Source organism: Heterodontus francisci, chromosome 6 (assembly GCF_036365525.1).
Source record: "Heterodontus francisci isolate sHetFra1 chromosome 6, sHetFra1.hap1, whole genome shotgun sequence".
In the NCBI taxonomy this organism is placed as follows: domain Eukaryota; kingdom Metazoa; phylum Chordata; class Chondrichthyes; order Heterodontiformes; family Heterodontidae; genus Heterodontus; species Heterodontus francisci.
Window position 1 is genome coordinate 52,354,850 of NC_090376.1, and position 17,532 is coordinate 52,372,381.

At 44.2% G+C, this 17,532-nt stretch overlaps 1 protein-coding gene across 6 annotated transcripts in view; it reads left to right on the top strand.

Annotated features, from left to right (window-relative positions):
- Positions 1-17,532, top strand: part of lats2 (large tumor suppressor kinase 2) — a 94,229-nt gene that overhangs the window by 54,923 nt on the left and 21,774 nt on the right. For all 6 annotated transcript variants that reach the window (XR_010975203.1, XM_068033646.1, XM_068033648.1 and 3 more), the window contains 2 exons: positions 3,420-5,035; positions 13,660-14,242. Coding sequence is in view for 5 of the 6 variants with exons in the window: in XM_068033646.1 (XP_067889747.1) it covers positions 3,420-5,035; positions 13,660-14,242 (2,199 nt within the window). In the remaining variant the exon portion in view is untranslated. The remainder of the gene's footprint in view (positions 1-3,419; positions 5,036-13,659; positions 14,243-17,532) is intronic.

Below are 17,532 nucleotides of genomic sequence, written 5' to 3' on the forward strand. Positions count from 1 at the left end.
CTGATGATTAATTTTATTTCAGTGCAGATTTTTGCCCACATTCTATGCCATTCCTTGACTGACTTGCTCTCAAGCCTCTGCTGTTTTTCTGCTTTCGGAAATATGAGAATGGCTCAGACTAACATACATGTACACACACAGTTCTAGCAGGATCACTGAACAGCAATCAGAATTGGAACTGCTGCTCAATTTTTAAATTCCCTATCCTGAGAGTGCTTAAGCTAATTGTAACAACCCTACTGCTGCTCCCACCGAGGTATTACTTGGAATTAAATCTGGGACTATCCTGGTACATATTACTCAGCTACTCACTGAATAAACTCACTAAACCACTGGAGGAGTCTCTATTACCTTTAGGGCATCAGGCCATCTTAGGGTAGTACAAACTGACTAGAAACTTGGGGCTGAATTTTATTCGGGTGCCGCGCTGTGCGGTGGTGCCCTTTAAACTCAGCGGGGTGCCTGCATTTAACGGCCGCCGCAGAGCCCCCGCGATATTATGCGCGGGGCTCATTAGCATCACGGCGCAAAGCCAACCTCCCCATATTACGTGGGGAGAGGCGGGACATTTGGCGCAATGAGAGACCTTTTGACAGCTGTGCAGCAGGTGCTGGGGCCCTATTTTAAGCGCCCCAGCACCTGCTTCCTGACAGCTGTCAAAGAATACTTACCTGACTGCTGAAGAGTGGGGCTACTGTCAATCTGGCAGCAAAGCAGAAAGTGCTGTAGAAATCCGGCAGGTCAGGCAGCATCTGTGGAGAGAGAAGCAGAGTTAACTTGTCCAAGTTCACAGACCTGAAATTTAACTCTGCTTCTCTCTCCACAGATGCTGCCTGACCTGCTGAGTGACCCCAGCACTTTCCGCTTTGCTGCCACATATCTACTCTGCTGTGTCCCAGTGTCCTGTGAAGTTGCGAACCTCTTCTTCCACTCAAGTGTAACATTCCTTCTTATAGGTTTGCCGCACCTGGGTGAATAATCTTAATTTTTCACATTCCAGGACGTGAGACTTAAATAGACCAAAAAAGCTATCACAGAGGTTTACAGAGAACACACTGACACAAATGGGAATGCACGGGTGTCACAGCAATGTAAATACGTCTTTCACTAAATGTTCCTCACCAACATGTGTGTCCTTTTCTCTGTGTGAATGATGTGTGCCAGCATGTAGCGCAATGTCACATCCCTTTGCACCGTTGGCCCTTCAGGAGAGCCAAGGTATGCAATAACATCATTGCCATGCCACCATTACTCATGAGCGCCTCCACAGAAATGCTGAAGATGTGGACTGGTATACACCAGGTGAGCGAGGGTGATGTGTGGCTCGCAGAGCTCATGTCGGTTCCTATGGAGCAGACAGCTTTGTCTGATAAGCTACTGCCATACATCCCTAGCTCACTGCTAGCCCTGTGTGCAGAGCCTGGGTGCCATCTGCCCTCCCATGCATCTTTCATCTTGTAGGTCCTCAGCGTCCTCATAGTCCGAGGAGGAATCCTGTTAATGCCTCTCCTCATCGTGCCAGGCCTGGCCTCTATTGTGTGCACAGTTGTGCAGAGCAGCAAAGAAAGGAACTGGCCTTTTCAGCCCTTAGTACAGGGCATCACCTTATCCATCCAGGCATTGGAAGCGCTTTCAGCATGCCGATCTCCTGCTCAATGGTGGCTCTTGTAGCTCAGTGGCTGGCGTTGTATCTCTCCTCTTCAGCAGTGGTGGGGTCTCTCACTGGTGTCGGGAGCCATGTCTGCAAGGAATAGCCCTTATCTCCAAGAAGCCACCCCTCCATCTGAGCCAGTTCAGTGAGCAGCGGTGGCAGCTGTGACTGGCGCAGGTCCCAGGTGTCATGGCAGCTGCCTGAGAAGCGGTCACAGATTTGTATGAAGCATCTGCGGTGATCACATACCAGCTTCAGCTAAATTGAGAGGATTTCTTTAATGGTGAAGTCTGCAGGTGGTAGCCTGGCAGGAGGCCTGATGGCCACATGAGTGCAGCCTATGAACTTTACAACCTATGGTTGTCTGGCAATGGTGCCGAGACCAATGGCCTTCTGGGCCTGGCTGTAAGAGTCCATCCTAAAGCGGACACTGGCCCTCCGGTGCAGGGCATTGGTGATCTCCCTGATGCAGCGGTGCACTGCTGACTGTGTGACCCCACAAAGGTCTCTGGTAGGCTCCTGAAAAGCTGCTGAGGCATCAAGCTTGAGAATCACTGTCACTATTAGGACCAAAGGCATAGGATGTCCACCAATGCCCATGGGCTGCTGGTCATCTTTGAGCAGGACACAGAGACATGTCATCACCCTCTCTACATGCACAATCGCCTCTGACACTGGTGCTCTGGCATCCGATGGCATGTCATGTGGGGCCTGTAGATGCACGGCAGTCGTAATAGCGAGCTCCCCTTGGAGGCTGCTGCTCACAACCGGGGGCTTCTGTGTGGATCACACCTGCCTGCTGATTTTGCCTCTGGCGCATACGGATCCTCAGAAGCAGAGGATCACACAATGTAAGATAGGCCATACCTATTTCCATGTGATAAATAATTTTGAGCACTTCATGTATTTGAAGGTTCCTAACAGGCAGGAATTGGTGTTGACGGGTACATCAGCTGCTTTCATGGGTCAACTATGTGGCGTGCCATGGCATTGCCCATCTTGGTCAACACTGGGTGGCACAGCATGATCACATCAAGGTCCTACCAGTTGAATCGATTGCTCCCACCATCCATATAACCTTAATGCTCCTACCCTTTCTGGCACCTTCCCCACACACAGGGTGACTAGAATGCCATTGCTCCTTCACAAACACAAACAAACGCAGAGCATACACTGTTTACGGAGAGAGGGTACACATTACCTCCCTTCATGCCTGCAGAGCTTTCCCTCCAGTAATCCCAGACCCCCTCCCTCCTCCCTTCCAGTATGCAGAGTGAGATCCCTGAATATCCTCCCTCCCTCCTCCCTTCCATAATGCAGAGTGAGACCCCTGAATAACAGAACTTATTTTCGCTGGCGACAACTTATGCCTCTGAGGACCCGCTGGCTTTTCCAATCATGAACGGGATGGCACGTGACTGCCTCCCATTCAGCGAAAAATCTGGAGGTGTCCATGGAAAGGGGGCAGGCTGCATAATCTGCAGAGGTAAGTATCGTTTAACATATTCTAATTCTGGTGTTGCTGCATGCAGCAGGGGGGCCCCACTGGGGTCCCCCCGCTGCCGGTAATTTGTGGCGGGCCCTTCTCGACGTCTTGGGTTGAGGCGGGCCTCTCTCCACAGAATTTTACCAGCCCCCATGCAGCGATCCGCGGCGTCGAGGGGCTTGTAAAATGCAGCCCTTGATTTATTTTTAGCCATTTTCCAGCCTTTGATAACTGCAAGGAATGGATTGTGATAATAATGTCATCCCATTTGTTTATTTTAAGGAAAAGGTATTGGACCACATCCTCTTGATCGTAGGCCAAGTTTCGAAGGATCAAATGACTCTTTGTCCACCTATCACCAGATGGGCAATCCAATGTACGAAGTAGCAGATTCCGGAGCCGAGGGTGGAAATATACATAGTGATCTATCACGGCAATATGCAAATACGCCCAATATCAACTTTTTGGTTGCTACTGGACAAGCTATGACTGTCAATACTCCAGGGCAGAGGTGCTCTCCCATAGGACCTCACTCTGCAATTGGTGGACAGAATCCTTCATCAAATGCTATTTTCCCATCCACAACCTGTGATATTAAACATCAACAAAAATCATATTCAGCCAAAGGAGAAACAGGCCAACCTCTTCAAATGATGAATTACACTCTCTCAAATCACAGCAGCCAACCAATTACATTGCAAGGCCCTCAAGTGTCAAACAATCCACATTATATGAGGCAGCATTTAATGGCTCAAGGAGAAAACAGTGTCTCCTTAGGTTATGCTGTCCAAAGAAGCTCATCTTTCCAAAATAAGATGCAACAAGAGGGAAATTATGGAAACCTTCAGAATAAAAGCCCTGTTACTCAAGGCATTCCTGGCCATACTTTCCAGCAGCCTCCAACAGTTCTATACTTGCCACAGTCCCATCATAGACAACAAAGTCCTACATCTCCTCAAATACAAATGTTGTCAAGCATAGCTCCACCATTTGGAAATGAGTTTTCAGAACTCACCCCAAATATGATGACACCCTCAAGAAATAGCCTGAACATGGATATTTTTGATATTAACCCTTCCCAGGTACAACATTGGCAAGTACCATCTCCATCAAGGAGGGATTCCTTGCAGAACACTGGACTAGAAACATTGCCAAGACAAGCTGGCCATCTTAGGCCAGATGCCCAAATTCCAAACCGAACTAATTCATTCAACAATCAACTGCAGACATCACCGTCAGTGAGACAAGTTCAAACTAGCAAAACGGAATCATCCCTAAATACCACCAACACTATTACAGCAGTAACATCAGCCCCTATTCTCCAACCAGTGAAGAGCATTAGAGTTCCAAGACCTGAGCCTCAGACAGCTGTGGCACCTTCACATCCAGCATGGTTACAGAATCAGGGTGCAGATAACAATGACATAATGGACCAAAAACCATTGGCAGTAGGTGGAGCTGCAGCCTATGTCCTTGAGGCTGATGATTACACTATGAAAGAGCGTAGATGTCCTCCACCACCATATCCAAAACATTTATTACTTCAGAATAGTGCAGAGCAATTTGATACTAACTGTCTCTGCATGGGTGTGGAGCAAGGTATTCGTGGTGTTCACAGTTTGACATGCAATAAAACTGAGGATAGCAGCAATGAGAAAAGTGAGAAAAATAGCAAGCCTAACAAATCGGAGAAGATGGGAAAGGACAAAAAACGCATTCAAACATCACCTGTACCAGTTCGCAAAAATAGTAAAGATGAAGAGAAGAGGGAATCGAGAATTAAAAGTTATTCCCCTTTTGCTTTTAAGTTTTTCATGGAACAACATGTGGAAAACATCATGAAAACATATCAGCAAAAATTAAACAGAAGGTTGCAGTTAGAGCAAGAGATGTCAAAGGTATTGATTTTTAACATTATGTGAAATTATAACTAGTCTGTACATTTGAACCATTTAATGCATATACTTTACTCAAACTAAATCGTTTCTTTAATCAGCCTGTTCTTTGAAGTGAAGATTTCAAGAGTTTAGTTTTCAAAGGTAGCATGCTACACCATGGAGTGGTTGGAAGCATATTTGAGTCTCCACTTGACTTAATTCCTATCACAGATGTATCATTTTGGATTAAGGTAATAAATTGAGGCCTATAATCTGCTCATAGGAAAAATCAGCAAGAAATTTGTTCCCAGGCTGCAGTTGCACATCTGCTGTTGGCCGTTTCAGAACACTGATAGAGGTCTGAGAGCTGATCATGCTCTTGGCACCAGTAGTTTATGACAGAATGTCAGTCATTTGGATGAGAGCCCGATTTTGCAAATGTGGTAAAAACAGATCAGGTGGCCCATGGCATTAGCTGATCCGCAGCTAATCTGATGAACCATGTTGGATTTTGCTATAAGAGGTTCTTCTTCCCTAAATTGACTAAACTGTTGGCAAATGAAAAACTAGCCCAGAGAGCTTGCCCTGTAGCACATGTAGAAGGGAAGCATAAAATTTGTCATGGCAGCAGTTCTTTAAGGGCTGCAGACTATCATGAAAGGGGAATTGGCAGTGGGGATTGAAAAGTGGACTAATTGTTCACCGGCACAGAGGAGAAATTTGGGTGAAGCTGGTTCCTTTACTGAAGGGGTGGAGGTGGCAGCTACAGGAAGGGTGCCCAAAGAAGAGTCAGTCAATTTGGGGCTGAAGGCCACTCTCTAATAAATGTAAAAGAAAACTCTTTACCTGCATTGAAACTATGTTCTCGTATTAAGATGTCAGTTATATTTTTCTTCCCTTCATTTAAGATCTTCCCCATGAAATTGTAATTCTCCTGCTCCTAGGACTTTCCTAATGCCGTCTGTAGCTGGCGATTGGAAACAGGAGGTTTATTCATGACTGTCTTACTTGTGATTTTCCTTTCCTCTCTTGAAGGCAACAGCTGATGCTGAATTATGTGTTCACAGGACCCTCCAGTATCTGAACTATTTTGCCATTCTTCTTATTAAAGTAGTAAGAGTGCTTAGAAAATGAGTAGTAGCATGCCATTCAACCTTTGTGGCATCACTTTAAATCCTGCAGCGTCTTAAAGGGATAGGCATTATAATTTTTGAAATTTGGAAGCAAGTAAGATTATAATCAAAATATGCCAGGAAAGAGTACAAGTGAATGCTCTGATCTTTTGTTGGGGCTTAGAAATTCTACTGGAAGAAGGGAGGTAGAGCAGGGGACCAGTCTTCAGCAGTGAGTTTTACGCTCTTCTGCTGTGCCTCACTTCTTCCAGTAGCTCAAAGGGCTAGAAGCAAGTGCCACTGGTATGAAAGTGCATCTGGACACAGTGCTGAAAGTTTAAGACCTTGCCAAGGCACAGGTTAGGAAAACCCACCATGACCAAAAATACCATCATGAATGTCCATGATGCACTGGGTGTTCTTAGCACCCTAAGCCTTCACCTGCAACTGTTCCTTCAGTCACAGCCTTATGCATGTTTAGCCTGGATGAATCCATCAAAAGTAGCTAACTGTTGTATGTACATATCATTACGTTGCATGCTGACACTACAGCCCCAGTTTTAACCCCTCATGCCTGACAAGAATGGGGCGTTCAGGGAGTTAAAATCCTTGCAGCAACCTACTCATCTGATCTTTGCTGGCCCTGCACTATTTTAACGGGAACTTTCTGACTAGACAGTGAGGTCCTCGTACTAGGTACATGAGGACCTTGTTGAATTCAGAAGTCAGGGTCTGATGATGTCATTCAGACCTCGATTATATTTTAACTCTGGTCAGCTACATTGTGCACCCGATGCTGATCTCACTTGAGCCCAAAGGAACAGCTGGCGCAGATGACACTGGAAAAGCTGAGTAATTTTTTTTAGTTTTCTAGTGGGTCAAGTGGAGTGGGGTGCCTAGCCTTCCCTCCTTCAACCATGAATACCAGTAATGCCAGGGTTGGGCAAAATTTAGGCCTGCTATGTCGACCACCACCCACCCCTCCAACCTCAGCAGTTAAAATCATGGCTTTGTTTATTACTGCTTTTCATCTTAACAGTGGGATATTTTTAGCTCTTTCTACTCTGCTTTCAGGAGAAGACAACCATTTCAACAGAGAGAGAACTTACACAGCACTCCTAGTTATTTACCTCTAACACTAAACCAAGAACACAAGAACATAAGAAATAGGAGCAGAAGTAGACCATTTGGTCCATCAAGCCTGCTCTGCCATTCAATATGATCATGGCTGATCTTGGGCTTCAATTCCACTTTCCTGCCCGCTCCCCATATCCCTTGATTCCCTGCGAGACCAAAAATCTATCTATCCCAACTTTAAATATATTCAGTGATGGAGCATCCACAACCCTCTGGGATAGAGAATTCCAAAGATTCACAACCCTTTGAGTGAAGTAATTTTTCCTCATCTCAGTCCTGAATAATTGGCCCCTTATCCTGAGACTGTGTCCCCATGTTCTAGATTCCCTGACGAGTGGGAACAATCTCTCAGCTTCTACCCTATCAAGCCCTTTCAGAATCTTGTGTGTTTCAATTAGATTGCCTCTCATTCTTCCAAACTCCAGAGGATATAGGCCCAATTTATACAGCCTCTCATCACAGGGCAACTCTCTCATCCCAGGAACTAATTTAGTAAATCTTCCCTGCATTGCCTCCAGTGCAAGTATATCCTTTCTTAAATGTGGAGACCAAAACTGCACACAGATGTGGTCTCACCAAAGCCCTGTACAATTTTAGTAAGACTTTTTTATTCCTGCACTCCAATCATCTTGAAATAAAGGCCAACATGCCTTTTGCCTTCCTACTAGCCTGCTGCACCTGCATGTTAACTTTTTGTGTTCCTAGTACGAGTACCCCCAATTCTCTCTTAACATCACTTACCAGTTTCACACCTTTTAAAAAATATTCTGCTTTTCTATTTTTACAACCAAAGTGAATAACTTCACACATCCCTACTTTTTACTCCATTTGCCATCTTGTTGCCCACTCACTTAACCTGTCTATAACTCTCTGCAGCCTCTCTATGTCCTTCCCGCAGCTTACCTTTCCACTAAGCTTTGTATCATCAGCAAACTTAGATACATTACTCTCTGTCTCTTCATCCAAGTCATTAATATAAAGTGTAAATAGCTGAGGCCCCAGCACTGATCCTTGCTGCACTCCACTATTCACTGCCTGCCAACTTGAAAATGCCCCATTTATGCCCACTCTCTGCTTCCTGTCTGTTAACCAATCCGTGCAAATATATTATCCCCAACACCATGAGCCCTCATCTTGCCTATTAATCTTTTATGTGGCACCTTATCAAATACCTTTTGAAAATCCAGGTATACTACATCTACTGGTTCCCCTTTATCTACCCTACTAGTTACATCCTCAAAAAACTCTTAATAAATTTGCCAAACAGGATCTCCCTTTAGTAAAACCATGCTGACTTGTTCTAATCATACTATTCTCTTCCAAGTGCAATGTTAAGACTTCTTTAATAACAGTTTCCAGCATCTTCCCAACAACTGATGTTAGGCTAACTGGCCTGTAGTTCCCTGTTTTCTCTCTACCTCCTTTCTTGAGGTAACATTTGCCAACTTCCAATCTGATGGGACCATTCCTGAATCTAAGGAATTCTGGAAAATCATAGCCAGTATATCTACTATCTCTTCAGCTATCTCTTTTAGAACCCTAGGATGTAGGCCATCTGGTCCCGGGGACTGGTCAGATTTTAGTCCCTCAAGTTTCTCCAATACTTTTTCTCAGCTGATATCAATATCCTTAATTTCCTCACTCTTTTTAGCCCCTAGGTTACGGCCTACTTCTGGTATGGAACTTGTGTCTTCTACTATGAAGACAGACACAAAATATTTGTTCACTGCCTCTGCCATTTCCTCATTCCCCATGATAATTTCTCCTGTCTCTGCCTTTAAGGGACCAACGTCTACTTTAGCTACTCTCTTCCTTTTCATGTACTTATAAAAACTCTTACAATCTGTTTTTATATTACCGGCTAGTTTACTTATTCTATTTTTTCCCCTTTTTTATCAACTTTTTGGTGGCCCTTTGCTGGTCTCTGAAACACTCCCAATTCTCAGACTTGCTACTATTTTGTGCAACATTTATTAACCTCTTCTTTTAATCAAATACTCCTTAACTTTCTGAGTGAGCCACAGATGGGTCTTTCTTGACGAGTTTTTGTTTTTGAATGGAATGTGCTTTTGTTGAACCATTTGAATTGTTTCTTTAAATGTTTCCCACTGTTCATTTACCGCCATACTTTCCAGTCTGTTTACCCAATTAACCTTAGCCGGTTCTCCCCTCATACCTTCGTAATTGGCTTTGTTTAAGTTTAAGATTCTTGTTTCTGATTGAAATATGTCACTTTCAAACTTAACGTGAAATTCAATGGTATTATGATCACTATTTCCCATTGGATCTTTTACTGACATTGCTTATTAACCCTGCTTCATTACACAATACGAGATCTAAGATAGCTTTTTGCCTAGTCAGTTCAACAACGTATTGCTACAAGAAACTGTCACAAAAGCATTCTACAAATTCATTTTCTAGACCACTGTTGCCAATTTGGTTGTTCCAGTCTATATGCAGATTAAAATCCCCCATAATTATTACATTATCTTTTTTATATGCTCAAACAATTTCTTGTTTAATGTTCTGTCCAATAATATAACTACTGTTAAGGGGCCTGTAAACTACAGCCACCAGTGTTTTCTGACTCCTGCTATTCTTAATTTTCACCCAAACTGATTCTACTTCATGATCTTCTGAGGCTAGATCCCTTCTTGTTAATGTCCTTATGCCATCCTTTACAATCAGGGCTACCCCTCCTCCTTTGCCATTCTGTCTGTCTCTTCGAAATATTGTGTACCCTGGAGTATTCATTTCCCAACCTTGATCTCCTTGTAACCATGCCTCGGTAAAGGCAATTAGATCTAGATTATTTACCTCTATTCGTGCCACTAGTTCATCTATTTTATTACAGATGCTTCATGCATTCAGATAAAGGAACTTTAATTTATATTTTTATCTCTATTCCCTGCCATGACTATATTTGCCAATGTACAATTTTTGTTAAACTCTTTGTCCCTTCCTGTACCATTCTGTTGGGAGTTACCCACATCACTATCCTGCACAGATGCCCTGATGCCTCTCTTTGGATTTCTAAATTTCCCTTTGCCCAAACCCTTCCCCCCACTCTGTTAGTTTAAAGCCCTGTCCACAGCCCTAGTTATGTGATTGGCCAGGACACTAGTTTCAGCCCGGTTCAAGTGAAGCCCATCCCAACAGAATAGCTCCCTCTTCCATGAGTACTGATGCCAGTGCCCCAAGAATCAAAACTCCTTCTTCCTACACCACTCTTTGAGCCACGCATTTAGCTCTTTAATCTGCTTGACCTGTGCCAATTTGCGCGTGGCTCAGATAATAATCTAGAGATGATTACCTTTGATGTTCTGCATTTTAGTTTGGACCCTAACTCCTCAAATTCCCTAAGCAGAACATAATTTCTGGTTCTACCTATCTCATTGGTTCCCACATGGACCACGACAGCTGGATCCTCCCCCTCCCATTTCAGGTTCCTATGTAGCCATGAGATGTCCTTAACCCTGGTACCGGGGCAGGCAGCACAGCCATTGGAGCTCCTGATCGCGTCTACAGAGAAGAGTATGTAACCCCCTGACTATACTGTCTCCTATCTACCACATCTATCTTCACTCCCCCCACTGGAATGGCATCTTTCAGCATGGTGCCATGGTCAGTCTGCTCATCCACCTTGCAGTCCTTCTCTTCATCCACACAGGTAGCAAGGATCTTGTACCTGTTGGATAAGATCAAAGGCTGAGGCTCCTTCATCATTACATGCTGATTCCCCCTACCTGCCTCACTCACAGTCACACCCTCCTGGCCCTGACCATTGGCCATGTCTAATGGCCTCCCTGCTCTAAGGAGTGGAACAAAGTGTCCAGGTAACTCTCCCCCTCCCTGATGCGCCGCAATGTCTGCAACTCAGTCTCCAGCTCAGCAATTCTGAGCCAAAGTTGCTCAAGTTACAGACACTTACTGCAGACATGGCTGTCCGGGATTGCAGTGCATTCCACAGATTCCCACGTGCTGCAGTTGCAGCACAACACCAGCCCTGCCATCTCTGTACAACCTTATTTTTATAATTAGCCAATTAGTTAATAATTCAAGCTGAAATAATGGAAAGTTGCACTTACCTACCTTGGAGTCAAAGGAGGATGACTCACCAACTGCTGGAGGCTGAAAAAGATAGGAAAAGGAGCTCCTCGTTCCCCCTCTGCACCGAATTCCCACATGCATCAAATTTCCTACTTCACTCTGGCAAATGTCTCATTCAGGAAACTGTCTTTTCTCAACTGCGTTCTCTCACTGCCTATCCTACCCTTAGAAATCCTGGGATCGCAAGGCATAGACAGCGCAGGAGATAGGGAAGTAGGAGAACGCCTGCTCACTCAGGGTTGCTTTTTCATCTCATCTAATTCTGACTACAAAACATATAATGAAAGCCACTATCAAATCACTTTTTCTACTGAAATCTGTATGTAAAGGCAGCTCATTGTAACTTCTCTTCCTTTAGGTATGACAGAGCAAGTAGAGTTAGACCCCAATAGATCTTCACAACACACAACAATTTGAATTTATATTGTGCCTTTCATGTGATAAATGTAACTCACTCTATTCCTCACAAGTACTAGCTCAAATGTGTATCCACTTTGAAGATTTAGACAGTGAGCCAGAGAAGATTGCACTGGATAACACACATGGCATTAATGAGCATGATTATCTGGTGATAGCAGAGGAACCTGGTGTTCGGTGGGCTAGTTTGCATCTGAATCTTATGGACCTGATATTAAAACGTAGAACTCTTTCTGAGCATCAAATGCTAGTTCGTTCATTGGCAACCATGCTACGTCATGTGCTGCAGATGCTGACCTTGGTACATGCTTGCATGGGCCCTGCTTTGCTGCTCAGTTTTACTGCAGTCCACTTTGGAGTGTGTGGCAACTCTCTACGGGAACCGCACATGCCACAGGCCCTAAGGGTAGTCGATACTTCTCCTAAGGAATTATCAGAGGGGTGTTAGGGTATAATTGCAGCCCTTTGGACCTTCAGGAATATTTGTCACTCAGTAAAATTCACAACCTTCTCTTGCTGTTGTCAGTTGTCCCTGGGGAACATTGGCTACTTGCTTTACACTTGGACAGCTGATTGGTTCATGTTGATATGTCCCCAGTGACAGCCTGAAAGCATACAAGGTAAAGGTGGTTGTGACATTGGACATTTGCTATAACTTTGGTGAAGTTTGTATATTTGCCACAACTGTCATGGCACCCATTACTAAATCAAAGCCTCCACTGTGCCTATGATGAAAGGCGGTATGTCTGTAATCCTAGTGTGGGGGTACTGGTGGGTCCAGAGCATCAATGATGTAGCCTGTATTACCTGACATCCCTATTAGTCTTCCTTCAAAAACCAGAGGTGCAAGGGGAATCCCGTGGGAAAAACCCTTGTGATGCTATTGTAGCTGCAGTGTAATAATTTTTCAAAAGCTCTGAACAAGTAAGTTGTAGAAAAATGGCTCTAGAAAGGCTTGCAAGGCTCTTTGTCAAAGTTCTTTCAAAGAATACCTCAGTCCTTAGCAACCCTGAGGGCCCATTTCATATGAGTAGATCATGCCATACAATGCACATATACAAATGTCAGGAAAATAAATGGATATCAAAATGATGTTACCTGAACATTGAATTGTTTCAGACAGGAGCTTCTTTCACCTGATAATCCCTGTTGCCTGCTGTCCTTCCGGACATTCATGTAATGCACAAAAGAGGAAGAGATCTGGCACAACAAATCTTCACCTCATTTTCCAATTGGTAGGATTCACTTTGCTGACAGGAAAACATACCCTTGGATAAGGAGAGACTTGTAGTGAGGTGGAATGTCCTCCCTGGTCAAAAAGCCTGCCAGAATCCATTAGTCAGGCCCACATGTGCAGAATAACAATGGGAAGGACCTGAGGACTGCCAGTATGATTGACCATCCTCCAGCAGGAGTCAGTGAGGGGCGAACTTAGAGGACAAAAGTCAAAACAAATATTTTTCATATTAGTTCTCATTTGTTCTCTTAATGGTGATAGCAAATAATTGTTTCTCAGAAACTGAGAACTCCATATACTTCTCTTCCAACAGAAGTTACTGAATATCAATCAAGAACTTTGACTTTGGCAGATATTTTTTCTTCCTTAGACTTGAGACACTGAGACCAATTGTAGCACATCTATTGCTGCTCCATCTGAGATCCCAAACTGGGAATTGAAGCTGAAACTTTCCTGGTCATTGGCTCTGTATTACTGGTTGGCATATTTGCCCAATGAGCCATCAAGGGAGCTAACTGTAGTTTACAGTAGAGGACATACCAAATATCCTTTCAGTTCTTTTGTATAGTTTTAAGTTTTTTCTGATACAGTTCACCTATTTTCAAATAATTTATAATATATGACTTCCAAAGGCAGGACTATCAGAGGCAGAACAGGAACAGATGAGGAAAATGCTTAATCAGAAAGAATCTAATTACAACAGACTGAAAAGAGCAAAAATGGACAAGTCACTGTTTGTAAAAATTAAGACACTGGGAGTCGGTGCTTTTGGGGAAGTCTGCCTGGCTCAAAAAGTGGACACCAATGCTCTATATGCAATGAAAACCCTACGGAAAAAGGATGTACTGAGTCGTAATCAAGTGGCTCATGTGAAAGCAGAGAGGGATATTCTGGCTGAAGCTGACAATGAATGGGTAGTCAAGCTCTACTATTCCTTCCAAGATAAAGACAGTTTATACTTTGTGATGGATTACATCCCAGGTGGAGATATGATGAGTCTCTTGATACGAATGGGAGTTTTCCCAGAGTCATTGGCAAGGTTCTACATTGCAGAACTGACTTTAGCCATTGAGAGCGTCCACAAAATGGGATTTATTCACAGGGATATTAAACCTGACAACATCCTGATTGATCTTGATGGGCACATTAAACTCACAGACTTTGGTCTCTGTACTGGATTTAGGTGGACTCATGATTCCAAATACTATCAGAAAGGTAAGTCCTGGTTATATAATTTCTAATATTATCCTTTAGTGCTTTACACATTTTGCCTGTACTAATAATATGATTGAATTTTTTTTGTATTTGTTTATTTATCTCATAATAGACCAATATTGTACTTGTATTGTTGTACTTGTTTGAGTTCCTAGCATCAATTTACTTACTCTCTACTTGTATGAGTTTGTTGGTTTGTCGAAGAAAGATCTTTAATCCCAACTGTATGAGGGGATGGAAATAAATTATCCAGCTTGACCTGCATGATCTAGATTCCTGGAGCAGTGTTGACAAGAATTATGGAGTAGTCCGTGTTCTATGAAGGTCTCAGATGGAGGGAGATTATAGAATCATAGAGTGTCCAGTAACTTCTCCACATCCATTGTCAAGGGTGCACTGTGATGGTTTGAGAGAATCTGTTACATCAGAATTTGGAGAGGACAAAGGAAAACTAATCATGCTAGCTTTTCCGTCAACTAAAAGCATTTAGTGCTGAGGACTGCTCCGTTCAAACAGCAAGGTGCAGAGTGACCATTTTAGGCACTTATATTAGGTTATCTTGTTGAGGTTAAAGGTGTTCTTTCCTTATATATTGGTTGTGGAAGACAGATGCCAAGATGGGTTCCACTGTTCTTCATTTATGTTATTATTTGCTTCTGCTCTCCCATAAACACATTGGAGGTCAATTCCAAGCAGACTACAATGGGCCTGCAAGAGGATAAAGGCAAGTGACAATATAAACCATGTAAAAGATTGCTCTTGACTTTTGAATTTTTCCCACAAATGTAAAAACATATTTAGATTTGGTGGCCCTGAGGATATCATCGTGGATTTGAAAATTGATATGAGCTGGTTCTATGTAACAGTGGGCTCACATCATGGCGACGGGGGTCTCGACTACCGACAAAAGCACTGGAGAGAACCCCACGCTGCCTCCTCTGGGGAAGGCCCGGCACATCAAGTGCCAATTAGACACTTAAGTGGACAGCGGCAGGCTTTTCCTGGGATCAATGACCCCGACGACAGAAATCCCGCCTGCTGAGAGATGTCAGCCAATCAGAGGCTGGCAACTCCTTTACTGAGCAGTGCTACCACAGTAGTGGTGGCTGCTGCCGGTAGAGCACTCAACCGAGGCCCTGGCACCAGGCCACAGGTACGTCTCAGTGGGAGGGGTTTTGCGGGGTGGGGGTCATGGGGGATAGGGGCATAGGAGGGCAACAAGGACAGTGGGGTGGCTCTCAGCGGACCCCCCCCATTCCCGATGCCGGGTCCCTTGTTCAGGCACTAAGTGCCTTTAAACAAAGGAAATGCCCCCCATGCCACCCCCTTACTGGAGCTGACATGCAACCCGCATGGGTTTGCTTGGCATGCTCCCTGTGCGGCAATAGGCCCACCCACTGCTGGGCTGATTCTGCCAGTGGTGGGATGAAGCCCTTAATTGGGCATTATTTCCCCACTTAAGGGCCTCAATTGCCGGCGGTGTGGGAAGGCCTTCACAGATTCCGACCACCCCCCCCCCCGCCCCACCACCATCCCGCCCCATGATATGTTCTCCCTGCTTCCAAACCCAACGTGGGGGAGAGCATAAAATTCCCTCCCAGATTACTAACCTGTGACCTGTACCACCTAGAAGGACAAGGGCGCAGATGCATAGGAACAGCACCACCTGCAAGTTCCCCTCCAAACCATACACCATCCTGATTTGGAACCATATCGCCGTTCCTTCACTGTTGCTGGGTCAAAATCCTGGAACTCCCTTCCTAACAGCACTGTTGGTCTACCAACACCATAAGGACTGCAGCGGTTCAAGAAGGCTTCTCAAGGGCAATTAGGCATGGGCAATAAATGCTGTCCTACCCTGCGACGCCCACATTCCACAAACGAATATTTAAAAAAACTAATGCTGGAAATGTACATTTTGGGTTCTGATGAAGAGTCATCAATACACTAACTTTCCTTTGCCTTTCAAATGCTGAATAGCCTGTGCATTTGTAACATATTCTGCTTTTCCTATAAAAATATCCCCTGTTACCAGTAAGACTTTTTTCTATGCTACTTTGGGCTATGTGGGATGCACTGAACTCAGAGCACTCAGCAGGTACCGGGGACCCAGATTTTTCTGATAACAGAATACAAGATTCATAAAAATTGATTGCTCTCAAAGGTAAAATCACCTTCAGATTCAAACTAGGTAGCAGTAGGGGCACTACAGTTTATTAATGACGGACTAACCGTCTTGTAAGAGGTTTGCCACTAATTGCTGTGAAACAACTGCTGGAAGTGTGTCGGGGTGTGAGGTGAAGATGGGATCAGGTCAATGAGACTGTAACAATAAATTTAAAATAATGACAGAAAGAATTAAAGGAAGTTACAAAAATGCTTTTTCTCTCTTTCCTATTCCGTCTTTTCCTCTTTTGCTCTTACTCTCTTGCTCTTTCCCTCTTATTCCTGATCTCTCACTTTCTCTCTTTCTCCTCTTCAGGCTCTCTCTCTCTCTCTTTCTCTCTCTGTCCCACCACCCCCCTCTCCACCCCCCCGCACTGTCTTCCTCTCCCCTCCCCTCCCCACCCCCGACCCCTGGTTAGAATGTGGAATTTTCTGTCACAAACCTGTGTTGCAGCATAGAGTCATTACAGCACAGAAGGAGGCTATTTGGTACATTGAGTCCATACTGGCTCCCTGTAGAGCAATACAATCAGTCCCATTCTCCCACTCTATCCAAGATTCTATAGACTCTGGAACAGTTCCTACAGATTGGAGGGTAGCTAATGTAACGCCACTATTTAAAAAGGGAGGTAGAGAGAAAGCAGGGAACTATAGACCAGTCAGCCTGATGTCGGTAGTGGGGAAATTTCTAGAATCCATTATCAAAGATTTTATAGCCGAGCACTTAGAGAACAGTGGTAGAATCGGACAGAGTCAGCATGGATTTACGAAAGGGAAATCATGCTTGACAAATCTACTAGAATTCTTCGAGGATTTAACTAGTAGTTGATGAGGGGGAGCCAGTGGATGTGATTTATTAGGACTTTCAGAAGGCTTTCGGCAAAGTCCCACATAAGAGATTAGCATGTAAAATTAAAGCGCATGGGATTGGGGGTAGTGTATTGCGATGGATAGAAAATTGTTTGGCAGACAGGAAACAAAGAGTAGGGATAAATGGGTCTTTTTCCGAATGGCAGGCAGTGATTAGTGGGGTACTGCAGGGATCGGTGCGAGGACCCCTGCTATTCACAATATACATTAATGATTTAGATGAGGGAACTAAATGTAATATCTCCAAATTTGCA